At 38.5% G+C, this 23,484-nt stretch overlaps 1 protein-coding gene across 1 annotated transcript; it reads right to left on the reverse strand.

Moving 5' to 3' along the window:
* LOC107634558 (ethylene-responsive transcription factor CRF2-like) lies at positions 20,545 to 22,348 on the reverse strand. The gene has a single exon (XM_016338001.2). The coding sequence runs from the start codon at positions 21,914 to 21,916 to the stop codon at positions 20,957 to 20,959; it is 960 nt and encodes a 319-aa protein (XP_016193487.1). The 5' UTR covers positions 21,917 to 22,348; the 3' UTR covers positions 20,545 to 20,956.

The following is a 23,484-nucleotide window of genomic DNA, read 5'->3' on the forward strand; positions in this document are numbered from 1 at the left end:
TTTTTAGCACATGATAATTTGGATTAATTAAAAATAAAAAGAATAAACTAGAAACTTTAGTATAACAGAATCACAACAATCCACACACTGTATATATATAGCAATAATTGATTGGTTAATTTACACAATATTTTTCAAGGAAGAACACTAAGATTTTAAGAGCCACCCTAAGATTCACATTGAGAATAATGGGAACCTTTGATTTCTACTTGCATGGCATACATAACTGATATATGATTTTTGAGCCAAAGAACACAAAGCCTGTGAGTTTTTGAGCTTATTTGTAGGGTTACATTATTTAACCATAATTATTTCATTCTTGTGTGTTCGCCCTTCTTTTTTATTCTGGTGATCTTTACTTTGTTTCAATCTATATGTCCAATATAGAATATAGATACATACCAAGAGATGATTGAGGCCATCATTTAAATTTTTCCTCACTTATCCCAAATAAGCTTACCTTTTACATCACCCTTGTTAGCCCCCTTGAGCTTTTAATCCCCTCTTGTTCTATAACTACATTACTAGCCTTAAGCAGGAAAATAAATTAAAAATCCCAAGTTGAATCCTTGGTTAGCTTAAGATAGAGATTGTGTATCCACTAAGTGTGGAAAAACATGGGAACATGGGTTGATAGGAAAGGATTAATTCAATAAAGTAATAAGGATTTTGGGAGCATGCTCATGTAAAACAAATTTAAAATTAAAATACCATGTGCATTGATATATGTTCTGTTTATGTTTCAAAAAAAAATCTTTTTAGTTAAATAAGTAAATAAGGGGACAAAATTATCCCAATAATAAGCTTAGTAAAGAAATCAATGCACATAAGGTGAAAATCAAAGCAAAGTTAGTACATGAGTATGTAATAAAAAAGTGAAAAAATTTGGGTAGCTAGGTAAAGCATTTCAAATTATATAAAGTATATGTTAGGTGAGATCTTAGACTAATTAACAAGGTTCGAAAAATCGGACCGGTCATCAAACTCAAGTTAAATAGTATAAAGAAATTTCAAATATTAAATGTCAACATAAAGATTTATCAATCATCAAAACCTCAAGATGTTCTTGTGAGTTTCTTTTTTTTGGGGATAATTATTTAAACATATTATGTAATTATGATTGTGATTACAACTATTGTGCTAAAGAAACCTTCAAGTAACAAGGATATGTTGATGATGGTGGTGTCTTCTGAGGCATCAATGTCTCTTCATCCAGCTCCTCCAATTTCTTCAACTAAAGTCATAACAAAAGAAATGGTACCAGAAAATGAGGTAGTTAATGGATCATCAAATGAGAAGCTTTTTGTTATTGCAAGTGAAGATGAATAGGCCAATGAACAAGTTTGAATGTAGCAACTTAACAGAACTTAACAGTAACAAAAGTTAAATACCAGCAACAAATAATCACTCTAAACCCTAAAATCAATAACTATTTCAACAAAAATTCAAAAACATCATACTTAAAAATTAAAAAACGGCAACAGCAGCATAACAAATCCATTTTAATCAACAATTTCAACAACACAAAATCAATAATTTAACTAATTTCAGATTCAAAAATCACAAATCAGAGTATCAGACATTCAAAACACTAAACCTTCATCCAGCAATTACAAACAAAGCCAGCAAAACCAGCACAACCAACAACTACAAATCAAAGCCATTAGCAAATTTGAACAAAAAAATTAGGAGCCATCAGCAAAACCAGCAATTAGAAAACAAAGCCAGCAATTACAAAACACTAAACCTTCACCCAGCAATTACAAACAAAACTAGCAAAACCAACACAACCAGCAACTACAAATCAAAGCATAACCAGCAACTACAACACAATGAAAAACAGATATGAAATAAAAAACAGCCCCACAACACAATGAACAATAACAAGTTAGGAGCCATCAGCAATTAAAAACAGGAGCCACAACACAATGATTAACCATGTTCTTAACCTAAAGCAGGAGCCATCAGCAATTAAAAACAGGAGCCAAGACCCAAGAAGAGTAAGTTTTCAGCATTAACAAAATAGCAAAACAGAATAAGTTTTTAGCATTAAAAATAGATATGAAATTAACAAGACCATATCTAAATTCTGCCTACAGCATTCAACAATATTGCAAAACATTACAAGTTTCCAGAGTAACAGTTAGAATTACAAAACAGCAAAACACTAAAACAGCAATAGTAGCCTATTAGGTGTTCTGGATACAAATCACATAACAGAGACAGTTTTCAGCATTAGCAACCAATCCAAACATACATACAAGGAAGACCATAGATACAAGGAATTGAAGAACAAAGAACGAATTTTCATAGTAATCAGAACCATACATACAAGGAAGACCGAAGAACAAAGAACGAAGAACGAAGACTGAAGTCCGAAGAACGAAGACTGAAGACCGAAGGAGAAGAAGAACCAAACTTCAAGCAAAGACCCAAGAAGAATTGAAGCAATATGGATCAAAAATTGAAGAAGAAGCTCAGAGAAGATGAAGACGAGGAGCACTCACCTGGGTTCGAGAAGCTAGCGAAGACGAAGAGACCTGCTGACTTACTGGGTTCCTGAGGACTTGGGAATGGTGGCGGCGCTGACAACCTCTGAACGGCGGCGACGATGGAGGGCTACGGTTCGGCGTTCCTAGGGCTAGGGTTCAGCGACGATGGAGTCTTTGGAGTGAGCTGTGGGTGATTAGGTGAATGAATCTGAATGAATGGGAAAGGGGGGTTGGAGAACGAGTGTTAGGTTTTTTTTTTAAAAAAGTAAAAAAGGCGTCGTTTTAAGGGAACCGGCCAGTTACCGGTCCGGCCCAACCGGCCGGTTCTCGACCGGTTCGCCAATTTTTGAACGGTTTTTTCTAAGCGGTTAGAGGAAGAGGACCGGACCGCTTGCGTCGCCGATTCCCGGTTGAATCGGTTCAACCAGCCGGTCCGGTCCGGTTTTTAGAACCTTGCTAATTAAGCATTCAACTTATAGCTCACTTAGTCTTATATATATACCCCTACCTTTACCTTGGCCCCATTACAACCTTTAAAAGACCTCATGATTTTTGTTTGTCTATATTCAATATTTGTTGATTGGTTAGATGAAGAACAAAGTTTTGGAAAGCATGAATAGAAAAGAATAGAGTGATTAACCCCAAACACTGAGTGACTAGAAGGTAAACACAAATCCAGTGAGGGTTCAATAGCTCATCACCATATATCTCTGCTTAATTGTTAATTGTCTTGCAAGTTTGTGAAATATCTTTACCCAACTCAATTGTGAAAGTGCTTTAACATGATCTAGGTTTAGCTATGCATATATGATTCCTTGAGAATATGAAACAATTTAACCACATGTAAGCTCTATATATATTGGTGGATGATAATTAAAATTGCATGATTCATGTAGGTAGTTTGCATTTAGAATAGATTGCATTGCATGAGATTCCACCATTCTAACTTTACCCTTTCTCTTGGATTTAGCATGAGGACATGCTATTGTTTAAGTGTGGGGAGGTTGATAAACCCATATTTCATGATATAATTTGTGCTCAAATTGAGTGTTTCTATCAATTCTTCACCCACTTATTCATGTAAATTGCATGGTTTAATTTTCCCTTCCTTATTTTATGATATATGTGAAAAACATGTTTCCTATGCTTTAAAAATATTAATTTTAATTATCCTTTATTACCATTCGATGCCGTGATTTTTGTGTTCAGTATTTCCAGATCTCATGGGGCAGGAATGGCTTAAAGGACAAAAAGAAAACATACAAAAATGGAAGGAAAACACAAAAATTGAGTTTCGAAGAAAAGGCAATGACGCGAATGCATGGACGATGCAAACGCGTGCCTAGCGCGAAAATGCAGCGACGCGAACGCATCGACGACGCGGACACGCGCCTTAAGCAAAACGCAAATGACGCGTACGCGTGACAGACGCCACGTACAGGAATCTACAGAAAATGCCCCTAGCGATTTTTGGACCCTTTTTCGGCCCAAATCCAAACCAGAAACACAAAATATAAGCCAGAGAATGGAAGAATCAAAAGAGAGACGTAGAACAACATTCATATTCACAATTTTAGGATTAGATGTAGTTTTAGAGAGAGAGGTTCTCTCCTCTCTCTTAGGATTAGGATTTAGGATTTCTATTATGTTTAAGCTATGATCTCTTCAATTACAGGTTCAATATTCCTTTAGTTTATTTTCTACTTTTATTTATTCCATTACTTTAATTGTCATTTATCTTTTCATTATTGATTTACAAACTTTCCATGTTAGGATTTAAATTTATGTTTAAATTCAATTTGAGGTATTCCAGATTAATGATTGTTTTATTTATGATGCTTTCAATTTAATTTAGATTTATTTTTCCCTTTTGGCCTTGGTTAAGTAATTTATAACACTTGAGTTATCAACTTAGCTGTTGATTGAAATTGGAATTCTTTGCTGGTTAATTTGCACTCCAATAACTCTAGTCTCTCCATAGGAGTTGATTAGGACCTGAGGATCAAATAAATTTGTCCACTTGACTTTCCTTTATTTAGTAAGGGTTAATTAAAAGTGGGAGCAAAATCCAATTTTCATTACACCTGATAAAGATAACTAGGATAGGACTTCAATTTCTTATACCTTGCCAAGAGTTTTATTATTTATTTAAATTAATTCCTTACAATTTACTTTCTTGCCATTTACTGTTCTTGCTTTTTATCTTATACATTAAAAAAAACCCAAAATATACTATTTTACATAACCAATAATAAATCATACTTCCCTGCAATTCCTTGAGAAGACGACCCGAGGTTTGAATACTTCGGTTAATTAATTTTATTGGGTTTGCTTTAGTGACAAACAAAACTTTTGTATGAAAGGATTCTTGTTAGTTTAGAAACTATACTTACAACGCGATTATATTTGTGAATTTCTTTACTAGCAGTAATCCGTTCGTCAATGGGTGGTGCACGAATTGGAAATCACACTTTTCACAACTCGTACCACTAACCAGCAAGTGCACTGGGTCGTCCAAGTAATACCTTACGTGAGTAAGGGTCGATCCCACGGAGATTGTTGGTTTGAAGCAAGCTATGGTTATCTTGCAACTCTTAGTCAGGATATTAATTTGTGGTTATCAGTTGACTTGCAAATGAACAAGAGAGCATGAATTAAAGGTTACTTGTTATGCAGTAATGGAGAATATGTTGGAGTTTTGGAGATGCTTTGTCTTCTGAATTTCAGCTTTTCTCTTGTATTCCTCTTCCCTCATGCATGCAAAAGTGCAAAGTTCCTTCCATGGCAAGTTGTGTGTTGGTGGATCACCGTTGTCAATGGCTACCATCCGTCCTCTCAGTGAAAAGGGTCCACGTGCGCTGTCACTACACGGCTAATCATCTGTCGGTTCCCACTCATACTGGAATAGGATCCATTGATCCTTTTGCATCTGTCACTATGCCCAACACTCGTGAGTTTGAAGCTCGTCACAGCCATCCAATCCCAGAATCCTACTCGGAATACCACAGACAAGGTTTAGACTTTTCGGATTCTCATGAATGCCGCCATCAATCTAGCTTATACCACAAAGATTCTGATTAAGGAATCTAAGAGATACTCATTCAATCTGATGTAGAACGGAGGTGGTTGTCAGACACACGTTCATGGATTGAGGAAGGTGATGAGTGTCACGGATCATCACCTTCTCTATAATTAAGCGCGAATGAATATCTTAGATAGGAACACGCATGTTTGAATGGAAAACAGAAATAGTTGCATTAATTCATCGAAACACAGCAGAGCTCCTCACCCCCCAACAATGGAGTTTAGAGACTCATGCCGTCAGAGATTACAAAGTTCAGATCTAAAATGTCATGAGATGCAAAATAAATTTCTAAAAGTGCAGAAATCCACTTCTGGGGCTCACTTGGTGTGTGCTGGGACTGAGACTTAAGCTTCTCACGTGCCTGGTCTGTTTTGGGCGTTCAACGCCAGGTTGTAACCTGTTTCTGGCGTTGAACTCCAACTTGTAACCTATTTCTGGCGCTGGACGCTAGACTGCAACATGAAACTGGTGTTGAATGCCAGTTTACGTCGTCTATCCTTAAGCAAAGTATGGACTATTATATATTGCTGGAAATCCCTAGATGTCTACTTTCCAACGCAATTGGAAGCGCACCAATTGGACTTCTGTAGCTCCTGAAAATCCATTCCGAGTGCTGAGAGGTCAGAATCCAACAACATCAGCAGTCCTTTTTCAGCCTGAATCAGATTTTTGCTCAGCTCCCTCAATTTCAGCTAGAAAATACCTGAAATTATAGAAAAACACACAAACTCATAGTAAAGTCCAGAAATATGAATTTTGCCTAAAAAATAATGAAAATATACTAAAAACTAACCAAATCATACTAAAAACTATATGAAATTAACCCCAAAAAGCGTATAAAATATCCGCTCATCACAATACCAAACTTAAACTGTTGCTTGTCCCCAAGCAACTAGACAAATAAAATAGAATACAAATAAGTCATGAAGTAATAATATCTCAAAGTTCTTGAGTGAAGCCCAGATTCTAATTAGATGAGCGGGACCAGTATCTTTTTACTTCCGAACAGTTTTGGCATCTCACTTTATCCATTGAAGCTCAGAATGATTGGCATCTATAGGAACTTAGAATTCAGATAATGTTATTGATTCTCCTAGTTCAGTATGTTGATTCTTGAACACATTTACTTTATGAGTCTTGGCCGTGGCCCTAAGCACTTTGTTTTCCAGTATTACCATAGGATACATAAATGCCACAGACACATAATTGGGTGAACCTTTTCGGATTGTGACTTAGCTTTGCTAAAGTCCCCAATTAGAGGTGTCCAGGGTTCTTAAGCACACTCTTCTTTTTGCTTTGGACCTTGACTTTAACTGCTCAGTCTCAAGTTTTCACTTGACACCTTCACGCCACAAGCACATGGTTAGGGACAGCTTGGTTTAGCCGCTTAGACTAGGATTTGATTCACTTAGGCCCTCCTATCCACTGATGCTCAAAGCCTTGGATCCTTTATTACCCTTTCCTTTTGGTTTTTAAGGGCTATTGGCTTTTTCTGCTTGCTTTTTTTTTTTTTTGCAAGCTTTGTATTCACTGCTTTTTCTTGCTTCAAGAATTATTTTTTTGATTTTTCAGATTATCAATAACATGTCTCATGTTCATCATTCTTTCCAAAGCCAACATATTTAACATTCAAGAACATCAAATTCCAAAGACATATGCTCTGTTCAGGCATTCATTCAGAAGGCAGAAAGCATTGCCACCACATGTAAATAATTAGAATTTCTTTTATTAAGAATTTGAAAAAAATATTGCCTCCTTATTCTAAAGAAAATCTTCTATTTTATTCATGTTTAATGATGATGAGAAAAATAAATTATAGCTTAATTGGAGATAAAATCACTACTAATTACTACTATAACTTCTAAGGTAAAACTCAAATAAGAACAATTATCACAGAGTTAAGGCTAAGATTAGAACTCAACAACCTTGAGTTTGGGATGTGGATGTTCCTCTAGTCTGTGGGGTGCTTGGTCCTTCAAGAGATAACTTCTGACGCTTCAGTTCCTTTAAGTCACGCCCTTACTCTTCTTGTTCCCTGAGCAGTTTGCAGAGCATACTGTTTTGATTTTGCTGTTCTTCCTTTATTTGGTCCATAGATTCTTGCAACTTGGTAACAGATGCTTCAAGCTGTTCCCAATATTCAAATTGAGGGACTTCCGGGAGAAATTCTTGTGCCCTCCTCTTGATGGGGTCATCCTGCACTTGTTATTTTTCCATTGTGGTTTTAGTGATTGGTTGCTCCACTGAGATGTACTCCGTTATTCCCATCCTTACTCCAGCATCCTTGCAGAGCATAGAGATTAGGCTTGGATAAGCCAGCCTGGCATCCTTGGAGTTCTTGTTTGCAAGTATGTAAAATTCAGATGGAATCAGTTGATGAACTTCCACTTCTTTTCCCAACATAATGCAATGGATCATCACTGCTCTTTTAACGGTGACTTCAGAATGGTTGCTAGTGGGCAATATAGAACGCCCAATAAAGTCCAGTCATCCTCTGGCGACTGGTTTGAGATCTTCTCTCTTGAGTTGATTTGGGACACCCTTGCTGCTGGTGGTCTACTTGGCTCCAGGGATGCATATATCATCTAGAATCTTATCCAGGCCCTTGTTTATTCTCATCATTCTCCTATTGAAGGAGTCTGGGTCATCTTTCAGCTGAGGTAGCTTAAAGATCTCCCTGATTTTGTCAGGGTGGATGTGAACAATCTTTCCTCTGACCATAGTCCGATAGTCATAGAGGGCAGTTCCAGATATTCTCTGCCTGTCTGTTTGCCACAGATTAGCGTAGAACTCCTGAACCATATTCCTTCCCACTTTTGTTTCAGGATTAGCTAGGACTTCCCAGTTCCTGTTTCGAATCTGCTCTTGGATCTCCGGATATTCATCTTCTTTCAGATCGAACTTGACTTTCGGGATCACTGATCTTAGACCCATTATTTTGTAGCAATGGTCTGAATATTTTTTGGTTAAGAACTTCCCTTGATTCCAAAGTGGTTTTGGAATACTCTCTTTCTTGCCTCTTGGAGTGGGTTATTTTCCTTTAGGAGCCATGATCTTAGTGGGTATAATTTAGTGATCACGGATAAACACACCAAACTTAGAGGTTTGCTTGTCCTCAAGCAAAAGAAAAGAAAGGAGAAGGATAGAAGGAGAGCTAGTGTCGGATGGTGGATGAGAGGAGGGAGGCTGAATGTGGATTTAAAAGGAAAGGGGGGTGGGTTTTCAAAAATTTTAAAAAGATAAGATAGAAGATATGATTTATAAAAAATAAGTATGATATGAAAAGATGTGATTTAAAATTGAAAACATATGAAAGATATTTGAAAAAGATAAATTTGGATTTTGAAAAAGATAATGTGGAGATTTGAAAAAGATATTGATGAGTTGAAAAGATTTTAGAAGGAAAAGAGATAGATTTGTTTTGGAAAATTTGAAAAAGAGTTGGATTGGATTGAAAAAGGATTTGTGTTTATGGATTAAGATACATTTGATATTTTTAAAGTAGGGTTTTTAGAAATTAGGGTTTTTAGAAATTAGGGTTTGTAACTTGTTTATGCAAAAATCATGAATTGAAACATGAAAATTAAAATTAAAATAAAAAAATGTGAAATAAAAACGAATTTACCTCCTCCCCACCATCCTGGCGTTAAACGCCCAAATGCTGCATGTTTTGGGCGTTTAACGTCCAAATGCTGCTTCTCCTGGGCGTTCAACGCCCAGCTGTTGCTTCTTTCTGACGTTGAACGCCAGGAAATCTTTTGTCACTGGGCGTTTTTCTGAACGCCCAGGATGCTGTCAATTTGGCGTTAAACGCCCAGAAGTTGCTTCTTTCTGGCGTTTAACGCCCAAATGGCTATCATTACTGGCATTAAACGCCCAGTAGATGCTTCTTTTGGGCGTTTAACGTCCAGTTGTGCCTCTTACTGGTGTTTTTTTGCCAGTGTGCTCTTTCTCTCTGTTTTGTGTGCTGAATCCTTCTGTAACCCTGTGAACTTATGCAATTGACTCTTTACCTTATTAACAATGAACTTTATATAAACAAATAAAATCAAGAATAGGGCAAAATAACAGAAAAAGTTTTCCCAATGGCTGGGTTGCCTCCCAGCAAGCGCTTCTTTATTGTCTTTAGCTGGACCTTGCTGAGCTTTTAATCTAGCCTCAGCCTTGAGCACTCTTGCTCAACATTGCCTTCAAGATAATGTTTGATTCTCTATCCATTAACAATGAACTTCTTATCAAAATCAATGTCTTGAAGCTCCACATAACCATATGGTGATACACTTGTAACGACATATGGTCCCCTCCACCGGGATTTCAGTTTTCCAGGAAATAGCCTGAGCCTAGAGTTAAACAGCAGAACCTTTTTTCCTGGTTCAAAGACTCTTGATGATAACTTTCTGTCATGCCATCTTTTTTATTTCTCCTTATAAAGCTTGGCGTTTTCGAAAGCAGTGAGTCTAAATTCATCTAGCTCATTTAGCTGGAGTAATCTTTTTTCTCCGGCTAATTTGGCATCAAAGTTCAGGAATCTGGTTGCCCAGTAGGCCTTATGTTCCAGTTCCACGGGCAGATGACAGGCCTTACCATACACAAGCTAGTATGGAGAGGTTCCTATAGGAGTCTTGAATGCTGTTCTGTAAGCCCACAGAGCATCATCCAACCCTCTTGCCCAATCCTTTCTAAGGGTACTGACAATCCGTTCCAGGATTCTTTTTAGTTCTCTATTAGAGACTTCAGCTTGCCCATTTATCTGTGGATGATATGGAGTGGCCACCTTGTGGCTAATCCCATACCGGACCATGGCAGAGTAAAGCTGTTTGTTGCAGAAGTGAGTGCCCCCATCACTGATTAGTACTCTAGGGACACCAAACCTGCTGAAGATATGTTTCTGGAGGAACTTCAGCACTGTCTTAGTATCATTAGTGGGTGTGGCAATGGCCTCTACCCATTTTGATACATAATCGACTACCACCAGAATATAAGTGTTTGAGTATGATGGTGGGAAAGGCCCCATGAAGTCAATTCCCCATACATCAAACAACTCAATCTCCAAGATTCCTTGTTGAGGCATGGCGTAACCATGAGGTAGATTACCAGCTCTCTGGCAACTGTTACAGTTAAGTACAAACTCTCGGGAATCTCTATAGAGGGTAGGCCAGTAGAAGCCACATTGGAGGACCTTGGTGGCTGTTCGCTCACCTCCGAAATGGCCTCCATATTGTGATCCATGGCAATGCCATAAGATCCTCTGTGTTTCTTCTCTAGGCACACACCTACGGATTATTCCGTCTGCACATCTTTTAAAGAGATAGGGTTCATCCCACAAGTAGTACTTTGCATCAGTAATTAATTTTTTCTTTTGTTGCCTGCTGTACTCCTTGGGTATGAACCTTGCAGCTTTATAGTTTGCAATGTCTGCAAACCATGGTGTTTCCTAAATGGCAAACAAATGCTCATCCAGAAAGGTTTCAGAGATCTCAATAGAAGAAAAGGACACCCCTTCTACTGGCTCTATCCGAGACAGATGGTCAGCCACTTGGTTTTCTATCCCTTTTCTGTCTCTTATTTCTATATCAAACTCCTGCAGAAGCAACACCCATCTTATGAGCCTGGGTTTTGAATCCTGCTTTGTGATTAGATATTTAAGAGTAGCATGGTTAGTGTACACAATCACTTTTGATCCTACTAAGTATGATCTAAACTTGTCAATGGCATAGACCAATGCAAGTAATTCCTTTTCTGTAGTTGTGTAATTTTTCTGGGCATCATTTAGAACACGGCTAGCATAATGAATGACATGCAGAAGCTTGTCATGCATCTGCCCTAGTACTGCACCAATGGCGTGATCACTGGCATCACACATTAATTCGAATTGTAATGTCCAGTCTGGTGCAGAGATAACTGGTGCTGTGACCAGCTTAGCTTTCAGAGTTTCAAACGCCTGCAGGCACTCTGTGTCAAACACAAATGGCGTGTCAGCAGCTAGCAGGTTGCTTAGAGGTTTTGCAATTTTTGAAAAATCCTTTATAAACCTCCTATAGAATCCTGCATGCCCCAGAAAGCTTCTAATTGCCTTAACATTGGCAGGTGGTGGTAATTTTTCAATTACCTCTATTTTAGCTTGATCCACCTCTATTCCTTTGTTCGAAATCTTATGCCCAAGGACAATCCCTTTAGTCACCATAAATTGACATTTTTCCCAGTTTAAAACCAGGTTGGTCTCTTGGCATCTTTTCAGAACAAGTGCTAAATGGTCAAGGCAGGAGCTGAATGAGTCTCCATATACTGAGAAGTCATCCATGAAGACTTCCAGAAATTTTTCCACCATATCAGAGAAAATAGAGAGCATGCATCTCTGAAAGGTTGCAGGCGCATTACACAGCCCAAATGGCATCCTTCTATGAGCAAACACTCCAGATGGACATGTGAATGCTGTTTTCTCTTGATCCTGGAGATCTACTGTAATTTGGTTATAACCTGAATAGCCATCCAAAAGGCAGTAGTATTCATAACCTGCTAGTCTCTCTAGCATCTGGTCTATGAATGGTAAAGGAAAATGATCCTTTCTAGTGGCTGTATTGAGCCTTCTGTAGTCAATACACATGCGTCACCCTGTAACTGTTCTTGTAGGAACCAATTCATTCTTTTCATTATGAACCACTGTCATACCCCTCTTTTTGGGGACAACTTGAACATGGCTCACCCAAGGGCTATCAGAAATAGGATAAATAATCCCAGCCTCTACTTGGTGACCTCCTTCTGTACCACTTCCTTCATGGCTGGATTTAGCCGCCTCTGTGGTTGAACCACTGGCTTAGCATCATTCTCCAATAGGATTTTGTGCATGCATCTAGCTGGGCTTATGCCCTTAAGGTCATTTATGGACCACCCAAGAGCTGTCGTGTGTGTCCTTAGCACTTGAATTAGTGCTTCCTCTTCCAGTGGATTTAAAGCAGAGCTTATGATCACTGAAAAAGTGTCACCTTCTCCCAGAAATGCATATTTCAGGGATGGTGGTAATGGCTTGAGCTTAGGTTTAGGAGGTGTTTCCTCTTCCTGAGGAATTTTCAGAAGTTCTTTTAATTCTTCTGAATCCTCCAAATCAGGCTGAACATCTTTAAAGATGTCTTCCAGCTCTGATTCGAGACTCTCAGCCATGTTGATCTCCTCTACCAAAGAGTCAATAAGATCAACTTTCATGCAGTCTTTGGGTGTGTCTGGATGCTACATGGCTTTGACAGCATTTAACTTGAGCTCATCCTCATTGACCCTCAGGGTTACTTCCCCCTTTTGGACATCAATGAGAGTTCGTCCAGTTGCTAGGAAAGGTCTTCCTAGAATGAGAGTAGCACTCTTGTGCTCTTCCATATCCAGCACCACAAAGTTAGTGGGAAAGGCGAATGGCCCAACCCTGACAATCATATCTTCAATCACGCCTGATGGGTATTTAATGGAGCCATCAGCAAGTTGGAGACATATCCGGGTTGGTTTGACTTCTTCAGTTAAACCAAGCTTTCTGATAGTGGATGCAGGTATTAGGTTGATGCTTGCCCCAAGATTACATAAAGCTGTCTTGGTGCAATTACCTTCTAATATGCATGGTATCAGAAAGCTCCCAGGGTCTTTAAGCTTTTCAGGAAAGCTTTTCAGAATGACTGCACTGCATTCTTCAGTGAGGAGAACTCTTTCAGTTTCTCTCCAATCCTTCTTATGACTCAAGATCTCTTTCATGAACTTGGCATAAGAAGGTATTTGCTCAAGTGCCTCTGCAAACGGAATCTTTATTTCAAGAGTTCTGAGATAATTTGCAAAGCGAGCAAATTGCTTATCCTGCTCCTCTTGGCGGAGTTTTTGAGGAAAAGGTATCTTGGCTTTATATTCCTCAACCTTAGTTGCTGTAGGTTTATTTCCTACAGAGGTGGTTGGAGAAGCCTTTTTAGAGGGGTTGTTATCAGCACTTGTGTGTGTCTGATCCCTCACTGGCATTTGAATGCCAGGGTTAGAAGCTAGAGTGGCGTTGGACGCCAACTCCTCACCTGTTCCTGGCGTCTGAACGCCAGAACTGTGCTTCTTTTGGGCGTTCAACGCCAATTTCTTGCTTGTTTCTGGCGTTGAACACTAGGACTGAGCATGGTTTGGGCGTTCAACGCTAGCTTTCCACCCAATTTCTGGCGTTTGATTGCCAGAATTATTCCTCTCCGTGCTCTTACTGTCCTCAGATGGATTTTGGGTAGTTTGCTCATTTCTTGGCTTTCTGCTACCTTGAGGTGGGGCATCTAATATTTTCCCACTTCTCAATTGAACTGCTTGGCACTCTTCTGTTATTTGTTTTGACAGCTGCTGCTTTGTTTGCTTTAATTGTACTTCCATATTTATATTAGCCATTCTTGTCTCTTGTAGTCTCTCCTTGAATTCGGCTAACTGTTTTGTTAGAAAATCCAATTGCTGATTGAACTCAGTAGCTTATTCTGCAGGACTGAGTTCAGCAGTTACTGTTCTAGCCTCTTCTTTCATGGAAGGTTCACTACTTAGGCACAGATGCTGATTTCTGGCAACTGTATCAATGAGCTCTTGAGCTTCTTCAATTGTCTTTCTCATGTGGATAGATCCACCAGCTGAGTAATCTAGAGAGATCTGAGCTCTTTCTGTAAATCCATAATAGAAGATGTCTAGCTGAACCCACTCTGAAAACATTTCAGAGGGGTATTTTCTTAGCATCTCTCTGTATCTCTCCCAGGCATCATAAAGAGATTCATTATCTTCTTGTTTAAAGCCTTGGATGTCCAGCCTTAGCTGTGTCATCCATTTTGGAGGAAAGTATTGATTCAGGAATTTTTCTGACAACTGTTTTCATGTCCTTATGCTAGCCTTAGGTTGGTTATTTAACCACCTCTTAGCTTGATCTTTTATAGCAAATGGAAACAGTAATAATCTATAGACATCCTGATCTACTTCTTTATCATGTACTGTGTCAGCAATTTGTAAAAACTATGCCAGAAACTCTGTAGGTTCTTCCTGTGGAAGACCGGAATACTGGCAACTTTGCTGCACCATGATAATGAGCTGAGGATTCAACTCAAAGCTACTGACTCCGATGGAGGGTATACAGATACTACTCCCATATGAAGCAGTAGTGGGGTTAGCATATGACCACAAAGTCCTTCTGGACTGTTCATTTCCACTTAGATCCATGATGGAGAAAGGGAGATGATGTGGCTTTATTTTATTTATTTTATTATATTAAAAAAATTCGAAATAATAAAATAAAATAAAATAAAAACTATAATAAAAAAAATTTGAAAATATTTTATGAGGATTTTTGAAAAAATGAAGAGAGAGAATAAGTGGTTAGGAGGTTTTGAAAAAGATATGATTTTTTTTTAAAAACTTGACAACTAAGATATGATAAGATAAAATTTTTGAAATTGAAATCTGAATTTTTATGAAGAATTTCGAAATATTAGCTTAAAAATAGTTAGAAAAGATATTTTTTTGAATTTAATAAGAAAAGAGAAAAACAATAAAATAGCACAAGATTTAAAATTTTTTAGATCTAATGCTCCTTATTTTCGAAAATTTTGGAGGAAAAACACCAAGGAACACCAAACTTAAAAATTTTAAGATCAAGACACAAGGAAAACTCAAGAACACTTTGAAGAATCACAAGAACCACAAGAACATGAAGGTAGAACACCAAACTTAAAATTTTTAGCAAACCAAACTAAAATTTTCGAAAATTATAGAAAGATTAACAAGAAAACACCAAACTTAAAGTTTGACACAAGATTTAATCAAAGAAAAATTATTTTTGAAAACTCAATTATCAGTTTATAAAATTTTCAAGAAAAATTTAAAAAGAGAAAATAAGGATTTTAAAAGAAAAATTTTTCCTAATCTAAGCAACAAAATAAACCGTTAGTTGTCCAAACTCGAACAATCCCCGGCAACGGCGCCAAAAACTTGGTGCACGAATTGTAAATCACACTTTTCACAACTCGTACCACTAACTAGCAAGTGCACTGGGTCATCCAAGTAATACCTTACGTGAGTAAGGGTCGATCCCACGGAGATTGTTGGTTTGAAGCAAGCTATGGTTATCTTGCAACTCTTAGTCAGGATATTAATTTGTGGTTATTAGTTGACTTGCAAATGAACAAGAGAGCATGAATTAAAGGTTACTTGTTATGCAGTAATGGAGAATATGTTGGGGTTTTGGAGATGCTTTGTCTTCTGAATTTCAACTTTTCTCTTGTATTCCTCTTCCCTCATGCATGAAAAAGTGCAAAGTTCCTTTCATGGCAATCTGTGTGTTGGTGGATCATCGTTGTCAATGGCTACCATCTGTCCTCTCAGTGAAAAGGGTCCACGTGCGCTGTCACTACACGGCTAATCATCTGTCGGTTCCCACTCATGCTAGAATAGGATCCATTGATCCTTTTGCGTCTGTCACTACGCCCAACACTCGCGAGTTTGAAGCTCGTCACAGCCATCCAATCCCAGAATCCTACTCGGAATACCATAGACAAGGTTTAGACTTTCCAGATTCTCATGAATGCCGCCATCAATCTAGCTTATACCACAAAGATTCTGATTAAGGAATCTAAGAGATAATCATTCAATCTGATGTAGAACGGAGGTGGTTGTCAGACACACGTTCATGGATTGAGGAAGGTGATGAGTGTCACGGATCATCACCTTCTCTATAATTAAGCGCGAATGAATATCTTAGATAGGAACACGCATGTTTGAATGGAAATCAGAAATAGTTGCATTAATTCATCGAAACACAGCAGAGCTCCTCACCCCCCCCAACAATGGAGTTTAGAGACTCATGCCGTCAGAGATTACAAAGTTCATATCTAAAATGTCATGAGATGCAAAATAAATTTCTAAAAGTTGTTTAAATACTAAACTAGTAACCTAGGTTTACAGAAAATGAGTAAACTATGATAGATAGTGCAGAAATCCACTTCTGGGGCCCATTTGGTGTGTGCTGGGGCTGAGACTTAAGCTTCTCACGTGCCTGGGCTGTTTTGGGTGTTCAACGCCAGGTTGTAACCTGTTTCTGGCATTGAACTTCAACTTGTAACCTGTTTCTGGCACTGGACGCCAGACTGCAACATGGAACTGGCGTTGAACGCCAGTTTACGTCGTCTATCCTTGAGCAAAGTATGGACTATTATATATTGCTGGAAAGCCCTGGATGTCTACTTTCCAACGCAATTGGAAGCGCGCCAATTGGACTCCTGTAGCTTCTGAAAATCCATTCCTGTAGCCTGCCAATTGGACTCCAACAGCATCAGCAGTCCTTTTTCAGCCTGAATCAGATTTTTGCTCAGCTCCCTCAATTTCAGCCAGAAAATACCTGAAATTACATAAAAACACACAAACTCATAATAAAATCCAGAAATATGAATTTTGCCTAAAAAATAATGAAAATATACTAAAAACTAACCAAATAATACTAAAAACTATATGAAATTAACCCCAAAAAGCGTATAAAATATCCGCTCATCAATGGGTCATCCAACAAAGCCAGCAGTGGGACTGGTGTCATCTTAGAAAGTGACCAAGGAACTCGAATAGAACTTTCGCTAAGATTCGAGTTCCCTGCCTCTAATAATCAAGTAGAGTATGAAGCCTTACTTGCTGGCTTGAAACTAGCTAAAGAAGTGGGGGCTGAAAGGTTGATAGTGTTCAGTGATTCTCAAGTAATCACTTCGTAGGTTAACGGCATCTATCAAGCCAAAGATCCCACTATGAAAAAGTAATTGGATGAAGCCCGATATCAGTTGGCACACTTCACAGAAGGAGATGTCTGACATATAGCCCGATAATCAAACGTCCAAGTTGACACCCTCTCCAAACTAACAGCACCAAGCCAGGGGGCAACAATAGAAACCTTATTCAGAAAACTCTATAAGCACCATCAATATCAAAAGGGGAAGACAATTCGGAGGTAATTACCATATCAAATCAAAATTTAGGATGGATGACCCCCATAGTCAACTCCCTTAAATTCGATATCCTCCCCAATGATGAAAAAGAGGCCAGAAAACTCGTAAAAGAGGCGCAAAATACACATTGGTACACAATGTCCTATACAAAAGAGGGATCTCAACACCCCTCTTGAAGTACGCTTCGACTCCCCACACACAGGAAATCCTGGAAGACGTACACAATGGTATATGTGGCAATCACCTAGTGGGATCATCCAGAATGGCTAAGCACTTCGTTTTTAAGAAAGGAAAGAAAGGAGCGCAAAAACTTTCTTAAAGAAGTAATTCTTAAAATCATGAAAAGACTCATCAAAGATGGCAAAAACTTTCTTAACATGGACGGCACGAAAGAAAAACCAGGATGCCTTACCTTTCATCGTCCCGGGTTTGATCAAAACAAACAAATGAAAGAAGACCTTCGTGGAAGGTCGGACTCCCAACTCTCGACATAGAAGCTGAAAAATTTTTAAGAAAGCCCAAGAGTTCAGGTGAAGTTGGGAAGGGGCAACATTGCAAGCGCAAAGAACATTTATCTCAAAATCAGTGAAAGGGATTGAAACACCTAATTTGGTAAAAAAAACAATCGTAGGCATAGAAGAAAGGCCGGTCCGACTTGTCTAAAAGAGGAAAGCAAATCCTCTCTTCGGGATTGGGTACTACTAACTCATAGTTCCTCCCATCTTCTCTGTTCTCACAGATCTTATGATGCCTATGGAAGGTATCGCAATATTCCTTATCAACTACGGGAACATAGGAAAGAATAGTGGTATCTACCCAATTTAGGAGGTTAGCGAGAACTTTGGTCTACATGAACTACAGCATGCGACATATAAGCTATACCTACAGATGCAAAATAAAGAAGTCGTTACTCCAACAACTCAGACGTCGTCCAAAAGAGGTCGGTCAAAAGCAAGTAAAAACCAACAAAAGCCATTTTTAATATATTTCCACAAAAAGCGCCAAAACGGCGTCCTTCCTATGCTATCAGTAACAACATAGCAGCAACACCATTGGTGGCATTATGACAGCAAACAAACAATTGCAGTATAGTTTCACAAAAACTCAGAAAAGTCCCAAATAACCAACGGTGATTCAATCAACAAAAAGCTGTTGTGACGCAGTCAACAAAAATGGTTACAAAAAATCCTTCAGAGTAAACGACGATAATCAACAAAAGTCCCAAAGAAAACAAGTAAGACTACCACCAAAATCCAAGAAGCACATTGCTAGCATCTCTATTCATTCAAAACAGCCACACCACAAATAAAACGTAAAACTACTGATAACATAAACAGAAGCACTAACCTTGATGAAAATTCAAAGAAGAAGGGGCACGTCAACACCGCAAGTCACGAACATTCCTCTCCACAAAGCAAAATCTTTAAAAGATCCAAGATGAAGAAATCTTGGAATCAAGAACGACTAGAAGGCAAGAACAGAAGAAGAAAGGTTTTTGCGAAGAGAGAAGAAAATGAAAAGCTTTCAACAGTTTGAAAAAGGGAAGAAGAGCCAAAAACGCTTTTATAAGGAACAAAGGGGCATAATGACTCTTAACTCCTCTTTAAAACGTGCACGAATTTCAAGAAAAACTGCCGTGCAACATTTGCCCCTCACTTGAAGAGGAAAACGTTCAAATTTTCAAAACACGTCAAGTACCTGGCCTCTGGAAAGGCGAGGTACCTGATGTCCAAGAAGAAGCCACATAATGTTCGAGCCCGACTTAGTATAAAGCTCGGACTCCAGCAAGGGCACTATTCTTACCCTGACCCAATAAATTAAAGCCATGTCCAATAAGGATTGTCAGCCCAATCCAGGAAAAGATCTCCTCCCTCACCCAACCTCTTTAAAGAGGTCGAATACTGCAAAGGAGCCCAACTCTAACTGTCCAAACAGGTAATTGCCTTTCAGAAATCTCTCCTACAATCTCTATCTCCTCTAAAAGATAGATGCCAGCAAACTCCCAAGATAAAGTGAATAGTTATCCATCAATAAAGATGGAATTACTCCAAACAAAGGTGGTTATCGACTCTACTAAAAATCTGCCTAAAACTCTTGCTAACTTAAGGATCGAAGTCTCTTACAGGTACCACCCTCACCTCCTCACAAGAAACTCAGACAGGCGGCATCTCGACATCAACAAGTCGGACGCTGCCATACAAAGAGATATGAACCTCATGTCTAGGCCCAAATCAACGTTTCAGATAACGCTTGGAACAAATTTCTTATTTTATATTTTGCTAACCCTATTTTTCTTCAATTACGATTGATTTTCGACAATAAACTAAAATGAAATATACAAGATGCGCAAAATAAAATATAATAAATAAAGCACAGGCGATTATACATAATTTAAGGGTAACAATATTCAATTTGAATAAGAATAAGAATTTCATCGTTCCAACTTTCTACGGTCTCTTTCAAGTTTCAACCTCAAATGACGGTTTTATTTGCCACTTGGCATCTCAATGATCCTCTCAGATTTTTTTTTCCCCTTTTGCTTTTTTCTGGGAAGTTCGGGACAAGGCTCAATCTGGCCGAAACAGAAAATAGAAACGGAAAAGATGCACATTAATATGTTAAATTTGGCTTTCCCTTCGAGTGGTGCCAAAAATAAAAATGTTTCATCTTCTCTTTTATAAAAGAAAGTAAACAAAATGACTTCATCTTGTGGTAATCTGAAAACACTAAAAAAATGAGAAAACAACTGACAGAGTACAGTCTCTGAATATTATTACCAGCTGTAGATGTTCAAATTAACCTTTTTATGTCGGAATTGAATCCCTAAAACGTAGCGATGAATTGAATGGGCATGTAAATAATAACCATGGGTAGTTGTGAGTTTACCCTGATTAACGAAACGACCCCCAGCAAAAATTTCTGGTAAGAAATTAAAGTTGTTGGCAAGATTTGAATATTTGGTGAGTTTGTAGCTGAAGGCATTAAGTAGAGGCCGCAACACAAATAAATACGGAGAAAACTGAAAAGATAAATTCCTCATCTCAAGTACTCTGGACGGAGGACATACGTACAACTTCACTGCTCACGGTAGATGTGCGTGTGAGCCTTTCATTTCATCTATGATTCATTTACCAATTAACACAAAAATAGACCCTTCAAATTGCCAAAATCATGAATTTGCACAACTAAAATCAAAACATACATATTTTAGGGTGGACCGCACTACACTAGAACACAGATACAACCAAACTGAAGAGTGAAGACTAATAATACATACATTGATGTTGGACTAAGTGAAATTAATTAAAACAAAACTGCTTGCAAGTTGCAACATTTGTTTCCCGCCGATACAAAACTTGCCCGTTCTTCTTTGAAATGGCGATGCAAGTAAGGAAGAACAAGAATGGAATAAGAGTGAGTAGTCAGAGAGCCACAAGAGGATCGGAGACAAAGAAATCCGCAATCTCTTGGAAAGTGCCATCATAATCTATGTACCAAGGACTACTACTCTTGAAACCGAAATCCAAAAGAGTCTCGTCAATCGAGCTCAAAAACACACTTGAAAAATCATCGCTGAAAAGCTCCTCTGTTTGGAAATCAAAGAGTGAATCGTTCGGAATCGGAAACATTGACTCGCTCTGATACTCATATTCTTCACTGGTGGCGGTTGCGCATTCTGTTTCTTCCGAACAACACCGAAGAAGAACCGAAGTGGGAGACAACATGTTCTTCTCCTTCTTGTTGCTGATTGGAGTGCATTCTTCTTCGCTGGAATTGTTATCCTCCGCCAAGCACTGCGCCGGCGGAATGATGAAGTTCGTGAGAGCGTCGGCGCCACGAAGCTGAATGGCAGCGTTGTCGTACACCATGGCGGCTTCCTCGGCGGTGTCGTAGGTTCCCAGCCACAACCTAACGCGGCGAGAAGGGTCTCTTATCTCAGCAGCCCACTTGCCCCATGGTCTCTGCCTCACTCCCCGGAACTTCTTCCCGGAGAAGGCCTTTGACTGACGCCGGCGGCTGGGCGGAGCTGCGATGGCAGCGGTAGACTTGGCCTTCTTCTTTCTCTTGTTGGAAGCGAGTGTAGCGCTGGCTTCTTGAGCGGAGGAGGCAATGGTGATCTCGTTGACGAAGTTCTTGACTCGGCGGCGGGTGGAGGAGTGGGTAGGTGGTTCGTCGTCGCTGGACGAATCGGTGGCGTCGGCATCGGTGACGCGTATTCGTATGAGTTTAGGATATGGATGCTTGGTTGGGTGTTGTTGTTCCATGAGGAGTTTGGTTCGGTTGAGGTGCTGAGTAGTGTGCTTCATAGAAGAAGAAGAAGAAGAAGAAGAAGAAGAAGAAGAAGAAGAAGCAGAACAAGAAAAAGCAGTAGTTGCAGCCATGTATATGTTTGTTGTTGTTGTTGTATGCAGTGTTGAGAGTGTAGAGGGGTGAGTAGTCTGGAAGAGTGAAATGGAAGAAGAGGAGAAAAGGTTATGTGTTTGTGAGCGAGTGTGAGTGTGAATGTGAGATAGATTCCTTGGAGAATGGAGAGAATAAAGAAAAGAAGATAATAAAGGAGAGGAAAGGGGGCCAAAGGAGAGGAGAAAGCTAAGAAAGAACACGTCGGAGAGAGATGCTTAAAAGGTGAGACTAATCAGTAATCACACTTCACACATACTTCCCATACCATCCATGAATCTATCAATTTAAATTTAAATACTAGCTTAACACTGCTGATTGTTTTTGCTTCCAAAAGCCTTAATAAAAAACATATTCAATGCATTAATAATATTAAAAAGATAAACGTTTTTTTTTTTGTTAGAGTTTTTCATTTTAACTCTTTTAAAAAATATAATTAAAATTCGCTTTAGTTAAATAATTTAATAAAAAGCGAAAATTAAATTCCAAGAAAAGTTATGGTATGGTATGGGGTTCAAAAGGGAAGAGAATAACATATAAGAGCGTGCATGACTAGATACAGATACCACTGTTTAAGCGTGGACACACAAAAGACAACAGACAGACCTCAGAAGAACACAGCAGCGCAAGTGGGAGGGAGCCCAATGGAACAAAAGGAGAAACAAATTTTCCGGAAAAAGTTTGTAGGCACAATTAAAAAAATAATAACACGTCAAAATAATGATTTTAACGGCACCTTTACCGGAAAAAGAAGGGTAAATAAATTAAGTAAATAGTGCCGAAATCGAATAACTGCGCTTCTTGTTCATATATTCCTTACTACTATATAAGTTTTGAACCGAATGAACTGAGAGAACCTTGTGCTTCAATTCTAGCAGGTGTAATTTGACTAATTTCAGCAAAAATCGCCAAGTCTGTGTGTACTATTTGCGAAGGAAAAGCAACTGAAATGGAAGGAGAAATGATACGAGATATTCTATCATCAAACTCTGAATTCTGAAACTCTGAAAATCTAACTCTAACGGCCCTACTTGTTAACCACCGTTTAATCTCTGTAACATAAAAATTATGTATTTAAACAAAACAAAAGCATGCAGTTTGTTTTTATTTGTTACCGGTTGGTGAGGTGATGGGTGATGACTGATGAGATAAGTAGATACCGGACGATAGACATTTACGAAACGCAGCAGTTTATACATCCAATAATCAGATGACACGTGGAGTCGACAGAAGGCATACCAATCACGTGACATGACACTCTCTGTATCATATCAGTCTTCCACTTCCTTTGACTGAAAAGAGGTAACCGCAAGTTGTGCCACTTTCAAGTTTCAACTCGACTAATACTCCATAATTACTTCAACAACCATTTCCATTTTGATTAAGCAAATTCATTATTAATTTTTTTTCTTATGATACTCTTAACATATATCATTAGGAGATGTTGGTAAAAATTTTAAGAATTTAGTTAATATATATTCTAAGAGTATCTATTAAAATTTTTTATATGAACAATATACAAAGTTTAAAAGTTTTATTAATAATAATT

Source organism: Arachis ipaensis, chromosome B03 (genome assembly GCF_000816755.2).
Source record: "Arachis ipaensis cultivar K30076 chromosome B03, Araip1.1, whole genome shotgun sequence".
NCBI lineage: Eukaryota > Viridiplantae > Streptophyta > Magnoliopsida > Fabales > Fabaceae > Arachis > Arachis ipaensis.

Excerpts from the sequence above, each read along its gene's own strand:
- LOC107634558 (XM_016338001.2), bottom strand. The coding sequence starts at position 21,916 with ATGGCTGCAACTACTGCTTTTTCTTGTTCTGCTTCTTCTTCTTCTTCT.